This window comes from Vidua chalybeata, chromosome Z (assembly GCF_026979565.1).
Source record: "Vidua chalybeata isolate OUT-0048 chromosome Z, bVidCha1 merged haplotype, whole genome shotgun sequence".
Classification (NCBI taxonomy): Eukaryota; Metazoa; Chordata; class Aves; order Passeriformes; family Viduidae; genus Vidua; species Vidua chalybeata.
In genome coordinates, this window is record NC_071570.1 from 37,920,289 (window position 1) to 37,948,102 (window position 27,814).

Below are 27,814 nucleotides of genomic sequence, written 5' to 3' on the forward strand. Positions count from 1 at the left end.
GAAGGGTTCCAGCTGCAACTTCAAGATAATTTTAGACCTGCTGAAAAATGGCTTGTGTTTGGGAAGTGCTGAGGGTGATACTGCTCTGTACAAAAAGCAGTTAACTTACACAAAAAAATCCTCATGTGGGAGCTGAGTCTATGCCAGCAGCAGTAAAATTGGACACCAAAAAATATAAGAAAAAAATCATAATCTTGGGAAACAGCACTCCCTCTCTACTACAGCCTTTAAATGGTCACTCCTAAAGTCATATCAGCCATTGTGCATTTGATATTTGATTTTGGTTTTGCTGTAGAGAAATAGAAATAATTTTACTTTTCATAAAGCATAAAACTTGTCCTCATGTAGTGCAGTATAGATGAAATAACTGAATTCCTGTGGGGATTTCTGCCTGGATTCCTCCTGCATTCAGATGGAAAGGCAATCCTATTACATATGTTTAATACAACAGTTCTGAATTTTAGCATTTAGCACAACAATGTGGGACATCAGGGGAGATATTCTTAGCCAATCTACAAAAAAAAAAAAAAAAATCTGCATTCCTTCAATTTTTATTTTCCAAGAAAACCATAATTTCTCAAGTTAGTTATTAACCACTTTTCAGTTTTAAAAAATGTTTTCCTGTGAGGCTGTTAGTGATGTTCCAAGTGCTGGTGCATATTGAAGGACGTCTTGCCATTCCTATACTAGATGTAATTTCATTGCACCTCAATAGGGCTCTTAAACTGCTCACTTCTGGCAAATGAAAAGCATTTTCCTTTATTCCAAATTCTATAACAAATAGTATAAATCATATCTGTAATCATGGTGTGACTAGTTAAGGTATTTTGGTGAAATGTGCCTAGAGTTTGTTTGGGCAAAACACAGATGATAATCCTGCTTATGGCAGTTCCAGGCTCTGGCCTGTTTCATAGAAGTTGCTTTGTTACTGCACCATGTTTAAAGTAGGCACAATGTCAACCTTCATGTCAGACAGCCTGTGTGAGTCTCATAAAGGACACTGAGCTAAGTACTATTCTTTAAAATACATACTGCCCCAGGACTATGAAGCTCCAGTCCTGCTGGTGGGTGTTTAGCACAAGTTGTTCAAAACAATGTACAGGGCAGTGCCAGCCGTACAAAACCAACATTGTTAAACATGAATATAACTGTCTTCCAAGGAATTCCGATCTAATCCTGCAAATACCGACGTGTGTGTAGCCAGCAACCTGCTAATTGTAGCAAAAGCCTCCCTACTTCTGCGGCATGCACTTCCTTCTGTGAACACTAGGCTAGAGTATAAAAAAACGTTTCTCGTGTCCTTTTTGGTTAAAATTAGCACTTCTCAGATGAAAGGCTGATACAGGCAAGTGAGACGCAACTATCAGTTCGTAGTCACCTCAGGCACAGGAGGAATAGCGCCCTATAGCTATTCATGAAAAATAAGAATCCCATGCTCTATCTAGACAAGATACATTGTATCATTTAGTAGCTTTGGATGAGGATATTTGCCAAATGCATCCACCAGTTTTGGGCCTTGAACTTCCCGGCAGTAAAATAAGTTTGTGTTAAATATTTCCATCTTTTGGACACCTCGAAATATCTATCAAATGTATTTAACCAGTAGGGGAGAAAGAAAAAAAAGTACTGCTCTCTTTCTTTTTTTAGTTGGGTATTGGTGCAGACTCAAATGCACAATTTTGAACAGAAATTTTAAAAAGATAAATTTAAGCTAGGTTAATAGCCTTGAAAAAAAAATTATAATAAAAAAAAAAGATTCTGCTATAAGGACAAAAATATAATTTTTTTATCAGAGGTCCTTTCATACAGCTGTAATACCCGGGGGAGGGGGGGGGAGGGTAACCTGATAACCTGATAGCTGTTTGAATAAAGATGAGTGGGAAGGGAAGGACAAAGGTCATGTCTCAATGTGACCCAGAAACTGAATTGCACTGACCCGATATTTCAGTTCGGCAGGTCACAGATTTGGGGAGATCGAGAATATAGAGGGCAGAACATTCTGAGGGTGCCACTCGATTCCGTGCCCCCGTAGGGTCCCACCTGCCTCCCCCCACGTCCCTCCCCGCGTGTCCCTCGTGGAACTCCGTCCCCACCGTCAGAGGCTGTCCGGGCCTCAGCTCCCTCCCGCCCCCGCAGCGGCGGATGGAGCGGCGGCTTGGAAGGGGTTAAACTTGTGAGCACCGACACGTTGAGGGGGAGTAGCCAAGACCAAGCAGCAAAAACATCACAGCGCATTCCTGGGTAGTCGTCAGCTGCCAGCATCTGATTAAAACCATATCGCTCGCTGTGAGTGGCTAACTAATCTGAAGGCGAGAGTGCAACCGAATATTTAACCGGGGCCCCGGTCCCAGCCAGGCTACCGGCTACGGTCATCGGATCATGCACGGAGCGGCACAGATCTAGCCTGTAAGGAGCTTTGCGAGCTGGGCTCGGCTCTCGCACAGCCGGAGAGGCGGTGATGCGGGGGCGAAGGAGCTGTCACCGGGGGAAGGAGCTTTTTTTTGCGACGACGCGACAGTGGGTGCCTGCGGCGAGGCGCGGGGTACCCCTGTGAGGCTGGAGCTGGCACGGATGGGGCGCCGGAGGGGTCGTGTGTGCCCGGCCGGGCCGGGGCTCGGCTCCGCGCCGCTCGCCGCTCCCGCAGCCGCGGGCGAGAGGAGCCGCGGGGGCCGCGCAGAGCCGGGAGGCGGCGGCGCTGGCGTGGCCCTGTCCCGCGGGGCTCTCCCCGGGCTGCGGGGAGCGTGTCCCGGCTGGGGTAGAAGCCGCCCGCATCCTGGTCTTGGCTCCTGCGGGGCGGGCGGCGGGGGAAGCATGGGAGTAAAGCAATATAAACGCGCGTATTCGGTTTTGTGTGTGGAGAGGACGGGGTTGAAATTATTAAATAGATTAACTGCATAAATTCTAAATTTCCTATTTCCTATAACCCATTAGTTATAATAAATAACTAATATGAAAACATCTCTCTAATAGCAAAGATAATGAGAGCACAGGTTAGGATGCTGTGAAACAGGAGTAGGGTTTTGTTCTGTTTTTGGATGGAGTGTCCTTGCTGTTTTTGATGGGGCATTCCTCTGTCTGCCAGTGAATTTCTGCATGCTACTTCAGTCTAGAGTGAACCAGGACAGCTGTAGATGTTGACGATTTTCTGGAATTAGTCTTCTGCTGTGGCAGAGAAACTGACTTCTCAGGTGATGATATATAAAATCTAATGTCCATTATGTGGTGATACTTAGTGTTGGGATGGTGCCAGTGCAGTGAGCCATAAGACAAATGCAGGTGTTGCCAACACAGACAGATCTCCTCAGGTGGACTTCTCTGTAAAGAGGTTTTACTCAAAAATGTTGAGACTGGTTACTCAAGTGTTTTCTACAAATAACTGCGAAGGCTGATGATTTTATTATTTTGAGAGTTGGAAATTTTTAAATCATCTCCTAATTAAGCTGATTTGCCTTAAAAGGGAACATTTTTTCCTCCAGAAGGCTTTTGTAACTTTCATAAACAAGGCTGCCCAAAAGTAGCCAAATCTGAGAGCATGAAGGCACACTGTATGCTAAAGAATGGCCATAGGTATGCTCTAGGAAGGCAACATCTCTGTAAATAGACAAAACTGAAGATGCAGATTCAATTGGATAAAATTAATTATGAAGATATGTGTTCTAGTTTGCTGTGAAGACTTGAGCGGCAACGTTAAACTCAAAGGATGTCATTGTGTCTGATAGTGACCTCCTAGGCAATTATAATGCTAGCAGGTCTTTGTGTCACCTTTCTGGAGGTGAGGCTGGAGACACGAATTGTAATCCAAATAAAATCTTGCCAGATGAGCACTCTCTAAGGGGGTCACCCACCACATCTGTTCAAAGAATCGCTGCAGTTGAATCCAGCACAGTGTTTCTTGAGGCACCATCACCTCTTCAAAATTCCCTGGGTAGTGTGAGGATGTGGTCACATCTGAAGCAGAAATTTTTATTAATAGTAAGTTTGTTTTGGAAGAAGGAAAGCCAAATGGTAGCAAAGGTAAGGATGATGAGAGTGCTAAATCAATGTCAGGTGGGTCATCAGAACAGAGGCTTAACTAGCAAGCACCATGATTTGGTGCATAGGAAAGCTCAGTATAAAATGGTGTGAATTTTTGTGAAGGTAAAGGTGATTGTCTAATCTGCTATATGCCTTCTACAATGCTGCTAAGTATCTCTTCACAATCTATTTTCTGATTGAGAAGAGCATTACTTGTTAAACTGCCTGCAGGCTGCAGACTAGTAGCTGCTGTAGATGTACTTCTTGCTCAAGGCCTCTATTTCTCAAGCAGATAGGAGAAGAAACACTCTAAGCAGGTGATTATAATGTATGGAAAGGATAGATCTTTGTGGGAAAGCAAATAAATGCACTTAATGTCAAGGAAGGATGAATCCAGTGTGGATGCTCAAAAATCAAAGTGAAAAAGCCATAGCTTGAGATATGATGTAAAAGTGCACCAATATACTATAGTTGTTGGGTATTGTTGCCAAATATGCTGATTTTTCTCTCTTATTGATGCTCTCCTTTCCTAGTAAACCTTGCACTTTAAGGAAATTTGTGTGACCAACTGGTTTAACCCTGGGAATGCTTGTGGAATTTATTCGGCAAGGATAGCAATATATGACCACTACAGAAGCATGAATTTGTACAAAGCAATAAATTCCACATCTAGAGAAAGCCAGCTTGATCTGGAAACAGGGCTGATGCAAATTCTGCTTGCTGGCTAGATTCTCTCAAAAGAAATGTTGAAGAAGCATGAAGGTAACATGCATAAAAAAACATAAAAACCTGCAAGGATTTTGGAGAAAAACTTCAGATCTTGCACGCAGACAAATGCAGACAAATGGATTGTTAGTAGAATCAAGATGATACCGCTGGGATCAGGGATTGCCAAGAGGTCTTCATGAGCTTCTGCTATGAAACACAAGCAGGGATAAGCCACTACTCACTACCTCAGCATGGACTCCACAGAAGTACAACTTGGGGTTGTGTTAAAGAGATCAAATCAAATAAGGTGTCTGAGGATTGTAACTGAGAAGAAAAACTGGCATTAGAAATCTGATTCTGAGGCTGTGCTTGGGTTCAAGGGTCTCAGGGTTATAAAGAAGCTGGATGAAGCACAGTATCAGGTCTAGTCAATAAACAAGAGGTACCAGTTTCAATGGGATTATCTTGTTTATTATACAAGCTGGGCAGTTGAGTGCTGAACTAAGAATCTTCTCCCATCCAGGTCTTCTCAGCCCTGGCTGATGGAGACATAGATCATTCTAGCCTTCCCTCATCTGAAAGACTATTCCTTGCATATGCTCTGGAGTGCTTGAGGATGAAGTGTCTCAGCTGAAATGCCCTGTAGATCTTTGCCCCTAATTTTCTGTGTGATTTTAAAATTAATTTTAAAAGTTATTAATATAGCTTCATAGCTGGTGCATGTCCCCTTAAATCTAAAAGCTCAGACATTACAGGGCCAATTAAGGACAGATTATTGGCCTTGGAGCTGAATTTCCTGCTGCTCTGTCAGTTCATGTTGCATCCTTAAGCAATAAGGTGAGGATTTTCTCTTCAGCAGAAAAGGTAGGTCTAAGAGACAGGATAAGGGACCTTCACCTTGACAATCAGGAGGTTTCATGACAATGTCAGCTAGGAAGCTATGCCTCTAGCAAAGTCTGTTAAAATCCTAATGCTGATGTGTCACACACCTAATAATTTTAGCCCCATGGCTAAAATGCCTATGGATGAAACTTTCCTCTTAGGAGGGGACAAAAGAAGTTGGGAGCACTAAGGATGTCATTTTAACATTGCAACCTGTTTTTCTACCTTACAGATCTCTTCTGTGCCCTGTCAGAATATGGTCATTTGTGCTTTGAGGCAAGGGACAAAGGTCACTGTATGAGTAAGGACTAGTTTTCTAGTAGCTTGAATCACAGATCTGTCTGCAAACAGCAGCTACCCTGGTTGATGGAAGGTAAACTCTAGAACTGATATTTCTCCTTGTATGCTTCTGAGGGATGGGGGCATCCCTATAATATGCTGTCAAGACTGACACAGAGAAAATTAGAAAGACCCTGGTCAAGATTGCTTCATTGTCTGGATTTATGAATAGTAGTGTAAACTTCCTATAATATGTGTTATTATAATTTCTGTCAGGGAAACCTACTGTAGAACAGTCGTCCATGAAACTCTATTAGCTGTTCAGTAGAACACCTACTGTAAGAACTGTAGTGGAATTCTAAAATTCCTGGTTAATCCTTTCTTACTTGTACAGATCTTTCTGTATCACCTTTTTAGATTTGAGTCTTGTGTAGTTATTCATTGCCTTTCTTGCTGCATATACAAGGGAGGGCTGAGGGCCTTGGTAATAACTAATCTTGAAGGCAAGGGCAACCCTTATATTATGCAATATGCTTCATAAGAATTAACAAGACTGGAACTGCTGTAGAAGAACCTACAACAAGTAGGCTCTGCAAGCAGAATTTTCGTCAGTCTTCTCAGAATACATAATGAATATAATTTGCATCTCTTACAAGAAGCAGTATGGAGTGACTCCTGTGGCAGTAACTGCTACAACAATTTGTGTATTGAGAGGCACAGTATGTGGGGGGTAGGTGGAGTGCTCTTCAATTACTGCTAAGATGAATGTTTAATGATAGGCTTTTGGCTGCTCATGGGATAATCAGGCTGGGTAAGCCAACTGCAGTACTCAACAACGTAGCCAGGATTACATGGGTTTCGGCTGTGTGAATGCAAGAATAGTACAGGAAAATCCTATTTCTCATACAGATAAATTTGTTAACCAGTAGAGGACACACTTAAGAGTAAGCTGTGCAAAACATATGCATTTTCTCTCAGTACAGCTTGCATATACCCAAACTGCAAAGAAGGATAACTGTGCCAGCAGCAGACAGTTAACTGTATGCAGCTGACATAACCTATGATAACAGCTTCAATATGTGTCAAGTTCCTGCTCTGAGAAGGAGGGGTGAAAAGCATGGTTATTGGCAAGATTCCTTCACTATACTAACAAGCAAGAAGATCAGAAACAGGCATTCTAGGCAGGAGGGCTTTAGGAGTACAGTTGGAAATGAAGTGTTTGATTTGTTGTTCAGTTCAAACTTGGTTGCATCTGAGTAAACACTAGCTGCCTTGAATAACAGCTGCTTTGCTTTCATGTTGTTTGGTATATTCAGTGAGTCTCAGCCAGGAATATCAGTAAAGGTTGAGCTGTAGGTACTGCAGCCATATTGCTTGAGATTCCTCATCCCATGGGCAGGTGATGCTTTCCTTAGAAATAACTACAGCAGACAGCTGAGCTCTGGCTCAGGTGCCGCTAATTTGTGAGGCTTCAGAACTGGAAACTGGAGAGAGGTATAGAGGAGTGCTCCCTTGGCAGGTTGCAAAATATGCTGTCTTTCTTGAAGGCTGATAGGAAGAAAATTCTTGTGGACAATTTAAATATATCATCTAAGTAGTCTCTGTTTCCAAAGTAATAGCTCTCTATCAAGAAAGGTATCCCAGTATACCCTTTCAATTTCTTTCTAAGGGAAGAGTTTGGAGTTCAGATGTTGGTATTGCTGGAAGTAAAAGTGAAGGATTTATTAATTCAATAAATTAATGATTAGGTCACCATAGCTAATGAACAGAGATGGGAAAGGCTGCTATCAAGCCTTGTTGCAGCATGCTCTCTTATTCCTGGAACAACTAATAATTTAAAGTGGACTAGCTAGATATCTGGGCACTACTTTTGGATACTGAAGTTCCTGGCTGAAAAATAGCTCTATCAAATACTATGAAAGTGCTAGTTTCCTTCATCTTGCGATCAAGTCTTCAGAGAACCAGATAGCAGGAGCTCATTAAATGCTTATCACTCATAAATTGGTACTGTTCCATGTGTTCATCAGGTACAGCTTATTTAAAGGGGTAAGTTACTTCTCTTGAGCCCCCTGCTTTAATCTTACTGCAAAACATACATTTATTTCCATGACAAGCAGAAGAAAAATCCAAAATAGAGCCACTGCTGTAGCTGGGTTGACAAGTAACTAATTATCTTATCAGAAATCATGTGTTTGAAAGCATAGTAGAATGATTTAAAAGTACCAATCCAATTACACCACTTGAAGAGTGTGACCTGTTCAGTCTCAGCTGCTAACTTAGTGATATTCTCTTGGCTGTGATTCAAATGTGTATGAAACACTTTCAGGAACTTGAATTTCTGTGTTCTCGCTAAAAACCAAGAGGTTCAGAGGAGACTGATGTGATGAGAACAGACTGTTCTGTTCAGCTGATGAAATAGCAGCTGGTAAGTTGGCTGAACGGTGAGCTCTCTGTGTGGTTTTACAGGTGTGATCCTGCACCAGCAATGGTACATGCCAACATCTGTAGCTGACATGGCTAATTAGTGCACTAAGATCTTTATCTACTTTGTAGCTGGTACCGGGGAAGGAAGCAGCATGAGAGAGGTATTCCCTGATGTGTCTAATACTGCACTTCTATCCTACTAAGCAGATAAAGGTCACCCATCCCTGTTTTTCATTACTGGTTGTATACGATGAAGACAGCTGGACTATGTCCCACATCCTGCAATATGTTAAGTGCTGTTGCAGTTTATTCCAAACTGGAATTGGTGTTGATAGAGGAAGTCCTTGGCATAAGTCTGCCTTTAATACCTCAACAAAGTACCAATCCATCTCTTGAGTAAGAAAACAAAACCTCAAACAGGGCTTGGAAAGCAAGTTGCATGTTAGAAGTTCCCTAAAGTAAAGTCCTGTTGTTCTAGAAATACTTAGTCCAAAAGGTAAGCACGTGGTTTAACTAAAATCACAATATCAAGCACATGATCTCTTGAACACAAATCACATTTCTACCAATCTACAGCCTAAGCAGCATAGTTCAACAGGATTTTTGAACTGAGCGATGAGTGCATTGCTAATCTAGGCCTTACTGAATTGTGGGAATGACAGTTAGCTGCACTTGCCAGGCACTGTAGTTTAGTATCCTTCTCATCTCTCTCTCTTACAAAACAAACCATGGGACCTTTGGCTATACTCTGCAGTATAAAAGTAGGTATTAAGTAATCTTTCCGACAAGTAATACTGCTCTTGCATTCCAGACATGGCTAAAACTGGAGGTGAATAGTTCCCAAGCTGTCTATGAACTTTCTTCTACCACTTGTCTTCAAGCAGGTATTAGTCATGTATAAGGTGAACACATCAGATATAACCTACCTGTAGGTAAGACAATTACTTCTCATGGATATTAGTCGCTGGATATACCAGTTCATAACAGACTGGTTGGTTGTTTTAATAGAGAAAACAAAGTAATGTCAATGCTTGCATTAGAACAAGCATCTGGAATGTTCCATCTAAATCATTGTAATCTCCTGTGTCATGTTACAGAAGGTTTATTCAACTTGAACTCTTTAGACACTGTCAGATACCAGAGCAGTGGGTGTTCTAGCAATGAAAGAAAACTTTTAAGATTATATTTTGACTCCTCGGCATGAGTGATCCTGTTTAAAAAGCAAAAGTCTGATTAGTACTTTTATGGTTTTGATTTATTAATGCATGCCTAGGACTTCTCAAGGCTACTACCATTGAAGCAGGAACTAAGCAGAAAATGTGATAATCAGATGGGGAGTTGTAAGATGTAAATACCAGTCAGCCCTATAGGGGCTCACACAAATGCACTACTATACTTCTGGTGTAAGCAGAAGGCTGCCAGTCAAGATAATTTACTGCTAACAGACTATCTGGCTTTAGAACTTTGACTCTTGCTAATCACTGCGTGAATTGCTTTTTAGCCTTTAGTCTATTTTCTTAGCTTGAGAACTAAAATCTTGAATTCACTAGCAAAGCCTTCTAACCAGAAGAACCTGACTAACCCTTCAAGAATGGTGGGGGAGGAAACAACCTGCCCCAGAAGCATGTTCAGCAGTTGAACTATTGCTGTGCTTCCTGTTACTAATTCATCCTAACTATATTTCACTTAGCAGTAAAAGCTTCTCTTGTCCTCTCCCGGCCTTACAGATTCTAATTCAAGGTTAATATTTACATGCAACAACTCTTTAAGATGAATCATGTACTTGTAGAGACAAAGAAGGAGCACAGGCTATGAAGAGGACAAAGAATTGGGCTGCTGACCAGATGTTTAGCTTATCTGCCTTTGACTTTTTGGTTGTCTCTAACCTTTTCTCAGATAACCTCTCAACTTTGAGACATTTATCTTTGCCTTCTGAGGGGGAAAAAGCCTGTCTGTTGGTGAGGATTCTGTTCAGTCCTTAATTCTATGACAAACTACAGCCATAATGAAGATTCTCAATTCACTTGTGCACAGGACAAAAACATTGTCATTACGGGTATCTACCATGTCACCACCGCTTTGTCAAATAAAAGATATCTGTAAAAGCATCTCTAAGGGAAACTAAATGCTGCTTAACAAAATTGTTCGGCATGCTCTTCCAAGTCTTGCTAAAAACAGGTATTTCAGGGATGACTTGTCATTACTGACAGTCCTCCCTGCAGAGAGTTCAGAGGAGACACCAACAGCACAGTATACCAGAAATTATAAGACTGACTTTCCTAAGGTAACTGTGTAGAAATGAAGTACAAGTCCTGAATGGAGGGTAGTCTGACTTGAGATAGTAGGTAGCAGGTCATAAATCAAGGACTGTATGTTGAGGACCTGACATGGTATTTCTCTGAGAAGTCATCAGTATCTATCTGCTCTTCAAAGGATAGTACCTGAAGGAAAGGAGGAAGATACTGCTAGTGGTCTCTTTACAAGCCCTGTCCGGAGTAAATTGAAAAGTGGGTGAGAAAAATGTGTATGATATGTATATAGTGATACAGGCAGAGTTTGGTGCCCTTCTAAGGTGGCAGCATCTGTAAATATGTACCCTTTGGATTTTTTAAATAGTGCACTTAGCACATAAATGAGGGTGGGCCATAAAACTGATTAGTGAGAAATTCAGGTGTGGTGATACCAATGGACTCATCTACATGGACAAGATTCAAACTTTAAATTAAGTGCTGACATAGTTGCTAGGATAATGATCTTGTTCTGTACTATGCCAGCATACCTGAAGGCTCAGCTGTCCAGTACTGTGAAAGGAAGCCCCCAAGAAACAAATGGAAGATTTTAACTTTAGTTAAGTTACTTGCATGTTAAGCACACCAGCACTTTCCACTAAGATAACACAAACTTAAGTGTGATGAAGACCTTGCCAAGCTTTAGCTTGAGTGTAAAGCCCAGAAACCATATTTACTTGTGGTTGAAGCACTTTTATAGTGAGCAGGGTAGATTACAGCTAGCTCAAGCTACATGTTTCCCCCCAGAAAAATTTTAAGGTGAAGACAGAGATGATTTAGTGCTTAACATTGTGGCTTAACTCAGGTATCAAGAAGTAGTTATTTAAAATATGAACACATATTAGGGTTGCCTTTGTCTATCATTGGGTTCTTCGTTTCACTAATTCTGTTGTTTCTGAGGTGATTTTCAGACACCAAGTTCTCCAAAGGTATGATAAATGACCATCACATACTGCAAAATCCCACCAGGGGATGTGAGTTTTGTCAGATCTCAGATATGATAATAGGTCATGTAAAGTAGACTGATGGCCCTCTCTAACCTAAAATTGCATTGTTAACACTAAAAATTAGCTTTTCCATAGTAGGACAGGGTTTGCAAAGGTTCACCACACTTGTGTGCATCCCTGTCTGTCTTCCTCCACTGTGGGTTTTTTTGCTGTCTGGTTCTATAAAAATTAGTCATCTGACTTCCATACAATGGAGGCACATGGCAATGATGACCAGAGATGCCTTGAATGCAAAGATGGCAGCTGAACATACAGACATAGACCATTTAGCAGTTGTCAAAGTGAGGTCTTGCTTGTGCATATTTGCTCCTTCCTAAGTTATTCCTTTTTTATTGCCTCTTAATTTTACTTCAACATTTACTTGTGTGATACAAGTTGTATTACACAGCTAGATGTAGCTCTACTAGTTAGAGGAAGAAGGATCACTGACAGGCAGGATTCAGTGCCTTGAGATTCTTAATTCTTCTTTCCAGAATGGAGCTAGGCAGAATGTCCTAAAGTTATAATTCAGGTTCTTGAGAGCATGTCTTATTTCCCTCTTCCAGGCCTTTTCCTTCTATTCTCTCAACAGCAATCTTCCATATAGGAGTGGGTGTTTAACTAATGATCCAACCTTAACTCTCTTTCCTTCATTATTTCTGAAGGACTTGATAAATCTAGGGAGGGGTTCCTTATGCTTATGTCTAAAAGCTATCTCCACCCAAAATTATACTATCAGGCAAAGTAGCTTAACTACTCTGAAAGAATAATTCAGTTGACTTCATTTTATCTGATTAAAATGTGGATTTCAATAGGCACAATCTATTTTAGCACCGTTGCAAGTACTCTGCAAAATACCTGTAGGCTTAATAGTTGTCCCCTCGACCCCTTGTCAGAATGGACACACAAGCCACTCTTTCAGTGATAACATTTCTTAAATAACCATGGCTTGCTAAACAAACTCTTCCTCTGACATCTATTTCTACTCAGAACCACTTGAATCTTTCACAGCAACACCTTTGTTCCCTTGCATCAAATGTTCCCTAACTGTGGCCAGATAAGTTGCTTACAGAGAAGAGCAGGTATAGCTGACAGTTCTTTCCCATTTGAGCACCCTTATCTTTGTTGATTTACTTGACCAATGCTAAATGCAGTTCACAAACCATCTGGTAAGAAGCTAGGTCTAATTTTGCTTGGATTAGCTGGTTTCCTAAAGGCCTTCTTCCTGGTTAAATGGAAATGGAGGCTTTCAGGGTGAAATTCTCTAAGATCTAGGAATCTGTTCTTCCTGAGTTAAGAGTCAGTTATGAGTTTATATCCATTACTCAGTTAGTGCAGGCTGCCTGAGTCAGTCTAGTTAGCAGTAAACTGGGGGAGAAAGGGAAGGCAGCAGTGAGAGCAAAACCCTGAAAATACATTTCAAGTAATGGGTAAAACATCAGCTATTGCTACAGCAAATGAGGAATTGACTAATGAGAATAACAAACTTCTAATGCAATGCTTCAGTACTTGGATCTACATACAAATCGTGTCTCAAATGCTAGATAAAAGGGATGGCTTGGTCTGTAGCAGCTTGCCTGGATGTAGGGTGAATTAGAAAAGAGCCCAATTATTTAATCACTTAAACAATTTCTTGACTTCGTTTGTTATCCTGAAATTTGAGGGCTTAACTGCAGCCATTGCAATATCCCAGACAGAAGATTGATAGAATGGTAGCATATGTGATATCCAATTCTCTCTGGCTTGGTTTAGATCTTCATAACTCCATAAAGCTGCTCTGAGTACCTGTGTTTGGTAAGAGTGAATGCTTCAGCCGTGTTGGAATGAAACACGGTGACTGTAAATTATTTTTTTAATTTGTGTCTCAGAGGCAAAAGGGTCACATGGCATAGAGGTAAGTACTAAAAGTCTATACTTTCTTGTCAGTTTGCAGGGTTTTTGAAAATCTAAAGGTTAATTGACTACTGTTAAGACAAGCTTGTGGGGGTTTTGGCATGAGGTTCTGTTGTGTTTTTACTGGAGCAGTCTGCCTGCGGCCTGAGAAAATTATTTGGTTTTATCTGTTGGGTGGTATAATCTCTGACTTTTTCTGGTTATAAAAACATGAACAATGTCTACAGGCATCTTTTGGGTGTTTTGATGTCATCCTCATAGGTGCTTGGAACAGATCCTAGCAAATGTTTCTTGCGTTCTCTCCTATACTACTTTAGAGATGGAGCTGGCAGTGCTGAACAAGAATAGACCAAAATACCTGAGGTTCTATAAATAGCCTTAAAAGGTAAAAAAAAGCTAAAGATTGACAGATTAAAACATGTTGGTGCAAGTACAGCCCATTGATGTAGATCAGTGTGCCCTACTGCTTAGGTATAATTGAGGTGAGGGTTCATCACCGCCTGGCCGTGACTTCATGCTCTGTGCACTCTGACTCTGAGTCAGATTTGCCATATGATCACTCCTTACACTTCCAGGCTTTGTCAGGCATCAGTGTTCAGTGAAACTCAGGGGGACTAACAGCTCTAACAAGAGTATTTCTTCGTCAAGGTAAAATAATATTTATGTCTTCTAACTGTTATTTGGATTTTTAAGTCTACAGTAAACATAACTGGCCAGAGTCCCATCATGTCTACTGAAGCTGAAACTACTGCTACCAACAGCCAGCCTGAACAACAGGCTCCACCAAAGGCACAATCTTCAAAGAAGGAAAAAAAGAAAGGTAAGAAATGCTTACTACATGAACACCTCCTCTATTCTGTGTCCTTAATCTTTTGCATTTGCCTATGCTAATACCACCCTCCTAGTATTGCTGAAATAACTGAGTTTACCACCTGACCAGAAGAGTAAATATGCTAGAATAATAAACTTAACCAGAAGGTAGGCTTTCCATTTTAAAAGCTCTTTTATAGCCTTAAGTTCTAAAGCTCTCTGTTCCACTGTTAAGTCAGTTGTTGCTGAGCCTGACAAGTAAGCAAGAGCCCACAGAAGAGAGATCCTCCTGAGAAGGTAACCAGACCCTGGACCATCATTGTAGCTGTTAGTCCGAACTTTAACCTGACTCCTCCCCACCCTCTAGAAAGAAGGTTTGTGCTGAATACAAATTCTAGTCCAGGAAAGCTAGAAAATTCATTCCATGAGAATTATTGTATATCAGATAATAGATTTTTTGAGAGATTAGATCATGTAAATATAATTATCTCATATAAAAATACATACCTAGGTACATACTTGAGCAATGTTGAGCATGCAGAGAAGAAAGCAAGCAGTTTCTAGTAGCAGGAACAGCAGAAATAACAAATTAGCTAAAATCCCAAATGCTTAGAAGAATAGAATTAGAATAATTGTAGAAATTATGGTGCTGATATCAGGATCTAATATGGGAACTGGGAGATTATTTGTGCACAGCAAGAAGAGATCTGCCTACATCAGAACACAAGGATAACACCTAGAGGCCTTACTGAACACCCTGTATGGCCATGGGAAGTACCATTTCTGCATGGTTTTTTTTCTTACCAGATATATCTACTTGACTGTTGATTATCCACATTTTAGTCTTTTATGTGGTGAACAATTGTTCTGAAGCCCCCAGACATTAAGCATTGGGCTCCATTCTTTGAACTGAGGCCACATTCTGCAAGAGTATTGTGACCTTAAAGGAGTACCTGTCTTGCAGTGCACACAGATTGTTAGTCAGCTGTACTCAAGAGACAGTTTTAACATGTACTTGGTGTATGCTTATATGGTGTATATTTTTTTAAAGATCACAAATCTCAACATAACTGTTTCTGGTCATAAAAAAACAAAACCAAAAACAACCAACCAAAAAACACATAAAGAAACAAACAAAAAAACCCCACCACAATGTACCCAAATGTAAAAATAACCTCAAAAAACAAACAGACCCACTAAACCTTTTCTCTGTCTCCAGGGCCAGAAAAAACAGATGAATCTCTCTTGGCTAGATTCAAAGGTGATGGTGTAAAATACAAAGCTAAATTGATTGGCATAGATGATGTTCCTGAGGCAAGAGGAGACAAAATGAGTCAGGATTCAATGATGAAGCTGAAGGTAAGGGCTTGATCTGTCACGTAAGGAACAATCTCGGGTTAGCCTTCAAAAAGCAGATCAAACAGTCACTTGGCAAAACTTCAAATACAGCTTGGTAATGTAGTTACTAACAGCACCATCTAGATGGATGTTGCTTCCTGTTGATAACCTCTGGCTCAAAAGACATTTCTCTGAAAGTCTGGGAACATTCCTTTCAACCTGTAGGCATCCAGTATGAATGATGGCAGTATGAATTTCATCACAAATTATGAGCTTGTGTTTTGGAGGGGAAGGGGGAATTGCTGTGAAATTTAACACTGACCTCAAAGCAGAAGTTGGCATCCTGTGTCAATGGTGTCACTGAGAGATACATACAAATTAAAAGATAAATTAGTCCCTGCAGCAACAAAGACCATTACTTCTGTAGTTCAGAACACTCACATACTTCAATCAGACTGGAAAAGCAAGTAACGATGCTGCTACTGCAGCAATTTGGTGGACTAAAATTTACAGAGGAAACCATCTAGATCTGTGGTATCACTTTAAACCTAATCAGTCATATGTTACAAAGAACAAGTTAAAGCTCAATCCAGCAGAAGTCTCATCAATACTTTGGCGTTCATTCTCTTTAGGGAATGGCAGTGGCAGCCCGTTCACAGGGTCAACACAAACAGAAGATCTGGGTAAACATCTCCCTCTCTGGTATCAAGATAATAGATGAAAAAACTGGGGTAAGATAAAACTTACTTTCTTAATGTGATTCTTAAAGCTAGTGAGGCACCTTGGAAGTAGGACCAATATGAACTAGATTCTTACTTGGTCACTACACCTCACTTCCACATATAAAAATTGGCTTGTGAAATGTTTGTAATGCTGAAGACTCCTGTCAGAAAGACAGCTGCATCCTATTGTGATTAATCAAAGGCTGATAAATCTGAGATTTAGACTGAAGATTTTTAACAGTCTCAGTCATTCTAACTACAGAGAACAGCAGCTATTATATTTCCAGAAATTTAAACCAATGTTTTTTTTTTCCCCAATTCCAGGTCATAGAGCATGAGCATCCAGTAAACAAAATCTCCTTTATTGCTCGGGATGTAACAGACAATCGTGCCTTTGGCTATGTATGTGGAGGAGAAGGCCAGCACCAGTTTTTTGCCATAAAAACAGCCCAACAGGTATGAATCAGATGCTTTCTTCCACGTGCTATGGATAGTGCTGTTGTGTAAACATTTAACATGTGATAAGGGTCTAGTGTTTTGCTGGTAATCCTACAAAATTCCTTTGGGGAATACCAGCATGCATGGATAGATTTTATTGAAAGAAAGACAATAGGAATTGACTGTCACCACTGGCTTCTGTCTTGTGCAGTTTCTTTGCAGTCCAGAATAAAATCACTCAAGTAGTCTTGGTTACTATGATTAACAATGCTTAACTTGTCTATTAAAGTCATTAGTGAGATGAACAGAGCCATTAGCACAGGCTTCCCACTGTGAAAGTACAAATTCTTAAGTAAAATAGCCAGAGCTTCATTCTGAATTAATAGAAATATAGAACGACATTAGTCTAGTTCACATTATGCTTTGCCTTGTGCAGCAGAGAAATCACTTACTCAATTGCAACAATGATTCTGAGGCCTGTAAATGACAGGTCTGGTCCTCCTAGGACCTTCTAACCCTAACTTGTTGGGAGGGATTCTGATCCTTCTGTGGTAAGCTCCTCACAGGCAGAAATCCTGTGGTTAGTCTCTCTGAGGGGAATCTCAATACTGGATTCTGGAAAAAGCTACTTAAAAATACCACTAAGAATTATGCAGTTTCATAAACAACCTGAAGTTAGGTATTTTTTATTTATCACCTTGTCTTTGTAATGATTTTATAATAGTCACCATAATGACTTGATGAACCTAGACTTCAAAGCTAGAAATTTTTTACTCATTTGTGCCTGCCCTCCTGGAGAAACTGTTGGCAGCTTTGGACCCACTACAGGTCCTGCACTCAGGAGCTCCTTGTTGGAGCATATTGGAGCATATTACTACTTCAGTAACACCTATAAGGCCTTCTTTTAAATCTTTTTTATTAGTTTGTCAGCATTCTGACCAATAATTGTATTGATTTCAGTAGAATTGTAGGTTAAGCACAAAAGCCTTTGGTATGTACTCTGGCGTCTACTCCTTCATTTCACCACGGGGTGCTGCTTGCCAGCCTCTAAGCTCAGCCAGGCCTTAGACAGCTCTTGACTTTCTGCTGGGTGCTTTTGTCATAAATTTGTCTAGCTCAGAAGTAAAGACTTCTGCAGCTGTACTCCTTGTTAAAGCTGATGATTCTTGCAATGGCTCTTCCCACTGCTGCATGTCTAAACCCCTTGATTAGGAGAGGATGGTGCTCAGGTGTAAGCAGCGAGATCTGTACAAAGGATGCTCTGCTTGTGCCAATGGTAGTGGCTGAAGATGGGGACATGGGCAAGATGCTGTATGCCTGACACAAATGTTCCAAAGCAGTGTAGCTGAGCTCACCATCATCTCAACAATAACATTTTTGTTAATGGATCTGCAGGGCATGCTGTGCCTTTATAATTCACATTAAACTGTCATCATGTCACAGATCCCATTTAAAGCTGGTCTTTGCTTTACACATTTGAGGTGATGATAATCTTACCTTATGCTTGCTTTGCTCATTTGCTATTTGTATACTGTTTAAAATAAAGGTAGTATTATATATAGAAGCTTTCTCCACATTCAGTGCTACAGTCGGTAGCAAATAGAAAAATGCAAAATGTTCTTCCTCTTAGAAGAATACCAGAAGGCTTGGGTAAATTTTTTTGCACTTCTAGGACTTGCCATGCACTTAAGAAGTATTGCTACCAGCTTTTTAGCAAAAAACATAGCAGGTTAGCACAAATTCATGTACAGCCACTTTTGGAGAGTTAACAACAGTTCTACACTGGTTGTGTTCCATTCCCCTTGGATTCTGCATAAGCAAAATTTTGTATGAAGACTAAACAGCTCTTTAAAATCTTGCTTTTCCTGTTATCTCAACTTAAGTCTTGCACCATTTAGGGAAGTTTGGCTTGTTGCACAGATTGCAGCAGTAGAAGTCCAGGTAAAAGTAGTACATGGCCTAAAATCTACATTCTTTTCCAGGCCGAGCCTCTGGTTTCTGATCTTAAGGACCTCTTCCAACTAATTTATAATATGAAGAAGAAGGAAGAAGAAGAAAAGAAAAAGGTGAGTAAAAATATAGAAACTGCATGACCCTGCATAAAGCTTGTTTCAATTTTGGATGACTTTTGGGCTCTTTTAAGACTTGATACTAAGCTCTGCCTAAATCCAGAAACACTGGAAGCTGTTGGTTAGCAGTTGTGCCAGCTGTCTGACTGCTTAGGTCTGGTAAGCTCCTCAAAAGTGAGAGACTTTTGATATTCTACATGATGTTTAGATATTAAAAGTAGTCTTTTTTTTCATTAGAGTGAAGAAGTAAGTAAGACTGAGGTAGGTCACTTCCACTCAGCCTCTCTTGATTAGGTGTGCTGCTGCACCACATCTAACTTTTACTTTCTTTATGCTGCCAGGATTATGAAGGCAATGTCAGATGCCCAATTACATCTAAATGGAAGTGAAAGGGGTCTGTGGAACTAATACTGAGTAGTAATCTCTCTCATGCTTCCCTTCCCCATCATTTGCTTTTTAAAGCCCACAAGTTCCTTGCTTAAGGCAAATTTTGAAATTCCAATTATTTCTGACACTGTTATCCATCTATTACAGAATGATGGTGAAGAACTGCCTGCTGATCAAGCTGACAAAATTAAACCAGTAGGTTTAAATTTGAAAACTTTTTATTGATGCCATTAAAGAGTTCATAACTGACTGTCCCCATATTGTGTAGGAAGTGCAGTCTTTCTAGGTAGTGCTTATAGTGTTTACTGCAGATTTTTCAGTAAATTTGCATGATTCTTGATTATTTTTCTTGTGAGAGCTGTAACAGATATCAATTCTTTCAATATTTCTGGTTTCAAGGGAGTTGACCAGATGGACTTGTTTGGGGATATGTCAACACCCCCTGATATGAACAGTCCCACAGTAAGTAAAGTCTAGCTTACTTGCCTTGGCTTTTTATTTAAAAGCAAATTTAGTCATAGTAATAAATACTGGTTTTACTGAGACATCTGTCTAGCAATTATCACTGTACTAGTGGGGTAGGGCCATAGAGGTGGCCGAGAAGGCCACTTAACCACTAGATGTCATTCTAGTACTTAATTCTACTAACATCATTCCAGTAGCTCTAGCTCAACTTAGCCTAATTGCACAAAAGAGTGCATAAGCCTTATCATAGCTCAGTGACCCCAAAAATCCTATCACTTTAAATCTGACACTATAAGCCACCATCAGCTCGATTCAGTCGGTGCTGTCAACCCAGCCAGTGACCAAGCTTTACCCTTCTCCTGCATGTTTGGTGGAGAATTAGCATGCTACCTTCCACTAGCAAATAGCTCTTCAGTGTTATTCTGAAGCTGAGACTGCAACTTGAAGTCATACTAAGGCAGTGTGATTTCACAACTTGTCAAAACTGAGGACTAAAACTCAAGCAGGGGTCTTTGACTCAAGTGAAAGCCTAGGTGTAATTAGTTCCTACTCACTCTACAGTCACTAGGTTGAAGAACAAGCATCTAATACTTGACTATGGGATGTGAAAACAGATGATTCAGTATTGGATTTCAGACACCAGATATCTGTAATTTGACTACAGACAGCAGTGCTTGCTTGTGTGATTTTGAATATTTACTGGTATAATGTTTTGGATACCAGGATCTCTTCTTTTGTAGCTATTTTACTTGATCTTTTTCACTGTACAGCAAAATCTATGTAAAACTAACTTCATTTTTCTCTCTGAAAAAATAGGAAGCTAAAGAGATTCTGTTAGTGGATTTTAATTCTGAAATTGAGACCAAACAAACCTTTGCAAAAGAGGATCTCTTCTTGAATGGCATCACAGCCTCTCTTCCACAACCAAATGCACAGACACCCTTCTTGCCTGAGAGTTCTTTCTCTACCAATCTCAGCTTCTTTCCTACACCTAATCCAGACCCTTTCAGTGATGATCCTTTCACACAGCCAGCCCAATCTGCACCATCTTCATTTGATTCTCTAAAATCTGATCAGAAGAAAAGTCCAAGTACCTTGACGTCAGGGAGTAATGGTGGTCCAAATGGTGATATTGACTACTTTGATAAACAGTTTGACCAGATTTCTAATAGAACTGGCAAACGAGAAGCATTAACATGCCAGTGGCCACTTGAGAGTAAGTCACCTGCAGCAAAAATTTCCAATGTGATACCAGAGAGAGAAAGGAATGGCTTTCCTGAAGCCCCAGCAAACCTGTTTCTGGAAGGTGCTTCCAAAGGGACATCTCTGCAGAATGGAGTAAAACTGGATTCTGAAAACAATGTCCAACTCATGCCACAAGAGCCTATAACAATTAGCCCACCACCACAGAGTACCAAGCCAGGAAGAGGAAGGAGATCCATCAAGGTGAACAGTGTTCAAGTAATTTATGGTGATATGTGTGATTTTATTTGGAGAAGCTGGGTGAAGGAAGCATTTCTTTCTTATTACTGTATAACAGGCTACCTAGCTTCACAACATGTCTGCTTCTGCCTGCCCTGCTCACATTAACCTCTCTGCAGCCATAATACCTTCTAATATCTATGAATGAATGCTTCATAGTAGATATGATCACTAAATTCTATACTCTCTTCTTTAATGCTGCCATACTCCTGTAAAGGTCTGGTAAGTATGCTGCTATGCATATTAACACTTGATATAATGCCAGAATCTATTACGATAGCAGTATAACCTTTTATGATAGCAGTATGCCCATCAACCTAGGGTCTCATAACAATAAGATACTAGTACTAACTTACCAAAACCCATGTGGTTTCTCAGTGTTTGCCTATTAGGCACAGCGTGGCCCTGGATGAGCTTCATTTGTCTTGAACTCAAATTATGCAAAACTCCTGGCCTTGCCACAACCACAGGGGCTTCTGCAGACTAAGCAACAGTATTTAAAGGGATAGGGTGTAGAAGGAAGCTCACTTATAACAAACAATTCAGACATTTTAAGTCCTGCTCTTCTGTTGTTGACTTGTGACTACTACATATGTTACCTATTTAATGCCATGTATCTCCATTTATATGCCATGAACCAAAGGGTGATGTTTGAAACTCCTATACTCCAAATGATATATCAAAACTCCCTCCTCTGCTTTAAATGAAAAAAGTCTTCTAGCTCTGAACTAGGGATTGTGTTAGCATGTGTTCTGCCATGGCATCTCACTTTTTTTCTTTGTAGACTGCATCGGATGACTTGTTCAGCTCAGACTTCTTTGTGTCATCTACGGAGAGCCTTAGCTTGAGCTCAGGGGCACAGGCAGCAGCTTTGCCAACTAATCCATTGGACGTCTTCACAAAAAGTTCTACCACAGCATCTCCATTGGCTGCTCTAGGTTAGTTTACAAAAGTAAATATATTGTTTCACTCCAAGATACCTGCTAACACGAAAACATGGATTCTAGTTTTCCTTTACCTCTTGTGCAGTGCTATACCCTTTAATCCATGTGCTGTTTGCCCTAAACTATTAAGTTCTGTGAATGCTAAACTCTGCATCCTCAACTGAATCAGGATTAAAGCAGTTAACGGCTTTAACTTTGTCAGCAGATTCCTGCTTCAGGTACAAAAGGCTCAAGTAAGCCAAGCACAACTTGTGAGGTCAGAGTAACATTGCTGCACAGTGTCTCAATAATCATTTTAACAGAAGCAACTATATGGCAAATTTACCTGTCACTTCTGTGCTAGAACTAAATATGTTCCTCCTTCCCTTAAAACAACCTCAATTTTGTCCTTACAGCACTGAAATGCAGCAAAGTAAAAAATTAAACCCTTTCTCCCACTCCCTTTCCCCCAAATGATTTGATTTATAAGTGCAAACCAAGAGATTTTTGCAAACAGTACATGAAAATCTTTTGCTGGTACCCTTTACAAAATTGATACACTCCTGCTTGTGGTCTTCAGATGACTGAAGTGCTGTGTAACAACAATCTTCCCCCAGGTGGCTTGCCAGTAACTTCATCACCATGGACCCCACAGACAGTTTCCTTCACTCAGGCTACATCAGTCTTTCATGGGTCTATGATGCCTGCTCAGTCTCCAGGATTTACTCAACCACTTGCCTTTGGTACTCAAGCAGTGCCAGGCTGGAACCAGTCTTCATCTTTTGGTGCCACACCCACTCAGTCTTCTGGTCTCTGGCCACAGCCAGCACAAGTTACACCCAGTTCTTGGGCACAGCCAACCAGTGCTGTGAATCCCTTCCAGAGCAGCATGTTCACATCTCCAACGCTACCAGCTCAGACAGCTTCAGTGCTGCCTTCCATGTCAACAACAGCTAGCCCACCTCAGCCGCCACCCAGAACTACACTGCAGAAGGAGCTGTCCAAGAAAGAGAGTGATGCATTCATTGCTCTGGATCCACTTGGAGATAAAGAAATGAAGGATGTCAAGGAAATGTTCAAAGACTTCCAGCTGACAAAGCCACCTGCAGTACCAGCAAGGAGAGGAGAACAGCAAAGCCTTTCAGGTGCTTTTGGAGTTCTCAGCAGTGACTGTAGTAGTGAAGTAGGCATTTCTAAAGATAGTATGGATCATGATGAAACAGCAACTAGCAAGCTGTGTGCCAAAATGACTGGTTACATTTTGGAGTTAATGGTTACTGAAATAGAGGGTTGAAGGGCTGTCTCAACTAGAACATCGAAGACTTAGCAGCAGCAGTGACTCAATACTGACACCTAGTGCCTAAATTATTTGACCAGAACGAGGTAAACCTAAGTCTGTACGACGTTAGGATTTCCATCTGATTTAAGCTTAGTGAGGGACAAGCAGGAGTTAGTATTATGACTCAAAGTCACTCTAAGCAAATTCCATGTAATTTTTTTGTGTTTCTAATTAGATGAGCTGTGGTGCTGCTATACAAGCAGACCTGAGTGCTTGCTAAATCTGTCAAGTAATTATAGCAGTATGTCTGTCTCTTTTAGAACCACCAAAGCCTGTTCCTCGACAAAGTGCATTGCCACCTGAAGGCCTGTTTGAAAGTCGAGATAAAACAGACCCTTTCAGTGCCTCATCTGTAAGTAGAAAAAACCCAACAAAACAAACAAATAAAACAACAAAACAAACTACAAACAAACACCCTAACACTAAAACGCCCAAATGATGTCACACCACAAAAAAAGACATCAAAAACCATTTTTTCCCCTTAATAACTGTGGTGCCTATGTTTGACCACTAGTTTAGTTATGACTTTAGAGGCCATACAACAAAAACCTTTTGCATCTTTGAGGATAATATGCAATCTAGCATAGGGTATCTGTTGCAAGAAGCTTAACAAAGCATTATTCCACTCGTCTTGGCACCACAACCAGTTTCCCATGCAAAGTTCTGTAGTATTGGGACACTCTACAAAAGAGTATCACATAATATAGCTGCAGAAATGCTCCACTTTGGTTATATATAACCCTCTTTAGAGCAGACTGAGCAATGTAGATTGTGAAGCTCTGTAGATGCACAAATGAGAGGTTCTATGTTCAGGACTCTAGGGGAGAAAGTGGCTTCACCAGATCACTCCATGTGGGACAGAGCACTTGAAGCTCTCAGTGGAAGTTCTGGGCCAGTTCCAGAGTGCAGACTTAAGACTTCCAGCATTTGACTAAAAGATATCTCTTCATGACTCCACTGGCTCCAAAGGAGTGTTCAGTAGCAAATGGTTTTCTGAAAAATACCTTGCCTTGGACTAGCATAAAAGTTAACGTAGCTTAGAGTCCCCTTCTTTTGTTGAAGCCGTACAGTAAATGTGTGTTTAGCAGGAGCTCTGAAGTATTCTTTTCAGGTGTTTGAACAGGAAATAGCTCACAGAGCCATGCAATGTAAATCTGGTGAAAACTAGAAATCCTCTAACAGCTTATCTCTCTTTCCTTAGGAATCTCAGAATCCACCTTCTGGGCCTTTTGATGATCAATTTGGCAACCCATTTGCATAGTTCAGGTAAGTCTTCCACTAATAAACCAATCTACTTCATCCTCTGAAATTTATTAAGAAAATGATTGGTAAAGAGATATCTAAAAACTGCAGCAGGTTCACACTAATGCTCCCTGAAATATGGCAAACAGTGCTTGGAAGAACTCCTGCTAGAGTACCTCTATCAGACTTGTACATAGCTGCACTCTTTCTAAGCCTAGCCAGCTTCACTTTCTTAGAAATAAAGACTTTATTCTTCCACAGATTTAAATTCCAAGCCCACAATAGGTCTAGATTTCCTTTCCTTGAGGAAAATGAATGACTATATATGTGCTGCAGAACTCAGAGGGGCTGACTTTAATATTTTCAGATATCTGTGGGGGAATGTTAGCATAGAGTACCCTTTATACAGCATACAGCTTTCTGAAGTTTAATCACCTGAATAACGGCAGTTTTGGACTCTGGGTAAATTGGTATAAAACTGAATAAGGCTATTAGACTCTTACTCTGATTTTTAATCAAAAGCTGCTACAAATGCTTTTGTTGCTATAAACTAATGTAATTTGAAATTTCATACCATTGATTGAAGAGCATGATCTACTGATCCAGCAAATCTTCTGCCATACCTTTCAGTCTTCCCCTGAAATACTGTCTAGCTTCTGACAGAAGACAAATATTGGTATTTATGCTTTAGTTTTGTACTCAGTGACTCTGTTTAAGCAATAAAGCTTAACCATCCTAATGCTAATTCTTTTCCATCATACTAGGCATAACCAGAAAAGGACAAATGGAATAACTGGACCTCTCCTCAACGTGATTTTTCTACATGTTTCACTTTGCTGTCTGCTATTCTTGCTGATGTTTCATGATGTCTGCAGTCTAAAATATATCCAGGTGGATTGAAGCATGGACCCTCAAAGAACATGCTGTGAAGATAATTCAGGGCAAAGCAAATGGGGATATTGACTCACGCTGAAAACCCAAATACAAATTGGTGGATGTTACCTTTACTTTAGTTCTTTGCACTCCCCTACAGAGAGGTTAGTAGCACTGAGTAATATGTCTTGTGTCATTTCCCTTTATATAGCACTTACTGTCCCAAAATAGAGGAACTTAATGTACCTAGGGGAGAGATGTTGCTTTTACATAAGGGTGTAGAATTAGTAGCTAAAACTCCACACCTTAAACAACTAGGTCTGTTGCCCATTATGACAGCAGCAGCCAGTTGTAAAGCTAAGTGGATGCTACTGAGTTCCAATTGGTGACTGGACAGTTGACTTGGTCTCTTAGCCACAAACATGCAACTATGTGTAGAGGAAAATAATCTAATATTGGTATATTAAAGTAAAAGTATCATTCCACCATAAATGTGTCATTAAGGGACTGCGGAGTCTGTAACAGCACTGCTGAAGCCCTGATTACTAGAGGCCTACACTGTAAGCTGAAAAAGTTCTTGCAGAACATTTAGGTAGCAGTGGACACTAACTATTGTATTGGTGCTAATATGGCAGTTTTCAGGGAGGGAAAACTACTAGAAATACTTTCCTATTAAGGTAGCTTGGCAAACAAATGAAACAAGTAGGTAGGGTTCTTGCTTATATCTCAGTGAATCCCTGATTTGCTCAGTTTGATTTGTCACTTCGTGTACTGGGGGATGTTTCCAGCATGCTAGAAAACAAAAACATCAGAATGGCTTCACTCCATGCCTAGGCTCCTTGCGAGCAGATGCACCACCTCTGTGCCATTAATGTGAGGTAGTACTCTATCTCTCGGAAAACTCGCCTTTTCTCAGGAGCCTCTTCACTAATAGGTTTTGGAACTAGTTACAACTGCCTGTGACAGCTACATTCTTGGCCAGTGGTGATGACTGATATGTTAGAAGTTTTTCTGTTAATGTTAAGTATAAACTTGAAATGTTATTGTTAAATCAAATGCCTAAGCCGTTGCTAAACTGGAGAGCTAAGAAAGTCAACTTGAATACCGCCTTAGTACCCAATTCAGCCAGTCATGCAATTAGTCTTGTATACAAACTTCTCTTGCACTTTCTGTAATACAAATTTTTTTTAAAAATTTAAAAAAAATCACAAATTTAAGTATTTGTCTTAAACTGGAAATGTAGAAACTTATTGATGCTACACTGTTATATAAAACTGTAGTATCTGTTACTTAATGGCATTAAAAAGAAGCAACTCTTCATACCAAATGAACATGTGTGGTTGTTAATTCTGTCCTCTGTCAGTGTTGTGGTCTAGTTGACATTAGAAGTTCAAAGACTGCTGAGAATCATTCTTCACGGGTTCTGTATCTGCCTGATGGCAAAGTGTCTTTCTGTAACTTCTTGCATAGGACCTGTTCAACAAATGCTGTGCCATATTAAAAAATAAAAACCTCAAACTGATTTAGTAAAAACTGTCACTAGAACTTTGTCCCTTTGGCTGCTCAGCCTGAGCTTGTTGCTGCTAAAGATGCTTTCTTGCTTCTTTCTGCAGGACTATGGGAGCTGAGTACTTAAATTGCATTGCACTCAGAAGTTTCAATAATTCAGCTTGGATATTCCAGCTTTGCAGGAAATCTAGATTGATACTGGGAAATCTCAGACCATGTTATCGTGCTCAGAAAAAATTATATAACTCCTTTAACAGAGATAGATTAAAAATAATAAATCTGTTAGCAAGCTGCTGGTTTAGACTACTCTGCTTATTTCTAATATTGTTTAGGGGCTAAAAACAACTAGTTGCAAGAAATTTATTATCCAGCTTGAAATACAGATCTTAAGGGGGTTTACAGAGTCACAGTGGAGCTGTTTTGGGGTTTTTTGTTTGGTTTGGTTTTTTGCAGGGTTTATTGTTTTTTTTTTGGTGTGTTTGTTTTTTGTTTTGTTTGTTTGGAGTTTCTTTTGGTTTGGGGTTTTTTTTTTGTTTTGGTTTGGTTTTTTTTTTTTTGCTTTATCTTCTTGACTGCATGGCAACATATAATTTAATATTAAAACTAAAAAGACAATTGACTGCCTTAATGCCAATATGAAGGAATATGTTTACCAGCATTTGAGTTAAGGATTTAAATCACTGCTGTTCAGATTTTGAAATGGCCATCAGGATGCTCATTTAGACCAGGACCTCTTACAAGCT

At 40.2% G+C, this 27,814-nt stretch overlaps 1 protein-coding gene and 1 long non-coding RNA gene across 6 annotated transcripts in view; one reads left to right on the forward strand and one right to left on the reverse strand.

Moving 5' to 3' along the window:
• Nucleotides 1-25,839, reverse strand: part of LOC128782359 (uncharacterized) — a 30,465-nt gene extending 4,626 nt beyond the window's left edge. The window contains exons 1-7 of one of the 3 annotated variants that reach the window (XR_008428744.1): nt 25,809-25,839; nt 25,264-25,345; nt 21,542-21,668; nt 15,945-15,982; nt 15,760-15,841; nt 15,478-15,593; nt 14,792-14,844 (exon numbers count right to left, since the gene is read on the reverse strand). This is a non-coding gene — a long non-coding RNA (uncharacterized LOC128782359). Of the gene's footprint in view, nt 1-14,791; nt 14,845-15,477; nt 15,594-15,754; nt 15,842-15,944; nt 15,983-21,541; nt 21,669-25,263; nt 25,346-25,808 lie in introns of all 3 variants that reach the window. The other 2 variants (XR_008428745.1, XR_008428746.1) reach the window with 2 other exon arrangements.
• Nucleotides 2,276-27,351, forward strand: DAB2 (DAB adaptor protein 2). 3 transcript variants are annotated; one of them, XR_008428743.1, is made up of 15 exons: nt 2,276-2,406; nt 14,168-14,294; nt 15,504-15,643; nt 16,255-16,353; nt 16,669-16,800; nt 18,765-18,848; nt 19,386-19,433; nt 19,638-19,700; nt 20,520-21,149; nt 21,970-22,123; nt 22,726-23,253; nt 23,708-23,799; nt 24,649-24,713; nt 25,454-26,122; nt 27,176-27,351. XR_008428743.1 is itself a non-coding variant. In XM_053932654.1 (14 exons), exons 2-13 carry the CDS (start codon nt 14,201-14,203, stop codon nt 24,706-24,708), a joined length of 2,124 nt encoding a protein of 707 aa, XP_053788629.1. In that variant the 5' UTR covers nt 2,276-2,406; nt 14,168-14,200; the 3' UTR covers nt 24,709-24,713; nt 25,454-27,084. The 3 variants fall into 3 exon arrangements, 2 of the variants coding, with proteins under 2 accessions (XP_053788629.1, XP_053788630.1); XM_053932654.1 differs by lacking the exon at nt 27,176-27,351 and having other exon boundaries at nt 25,454-27,084; XM_053932655.1 differs by lacking the exons at nt 22,726-23,253; nt 27,176-27,351 and having other exon boundaries at nt 25,454-27,084.
• Nucleotides 27,352-27,814: the final 463 nt, after the last annotated feature.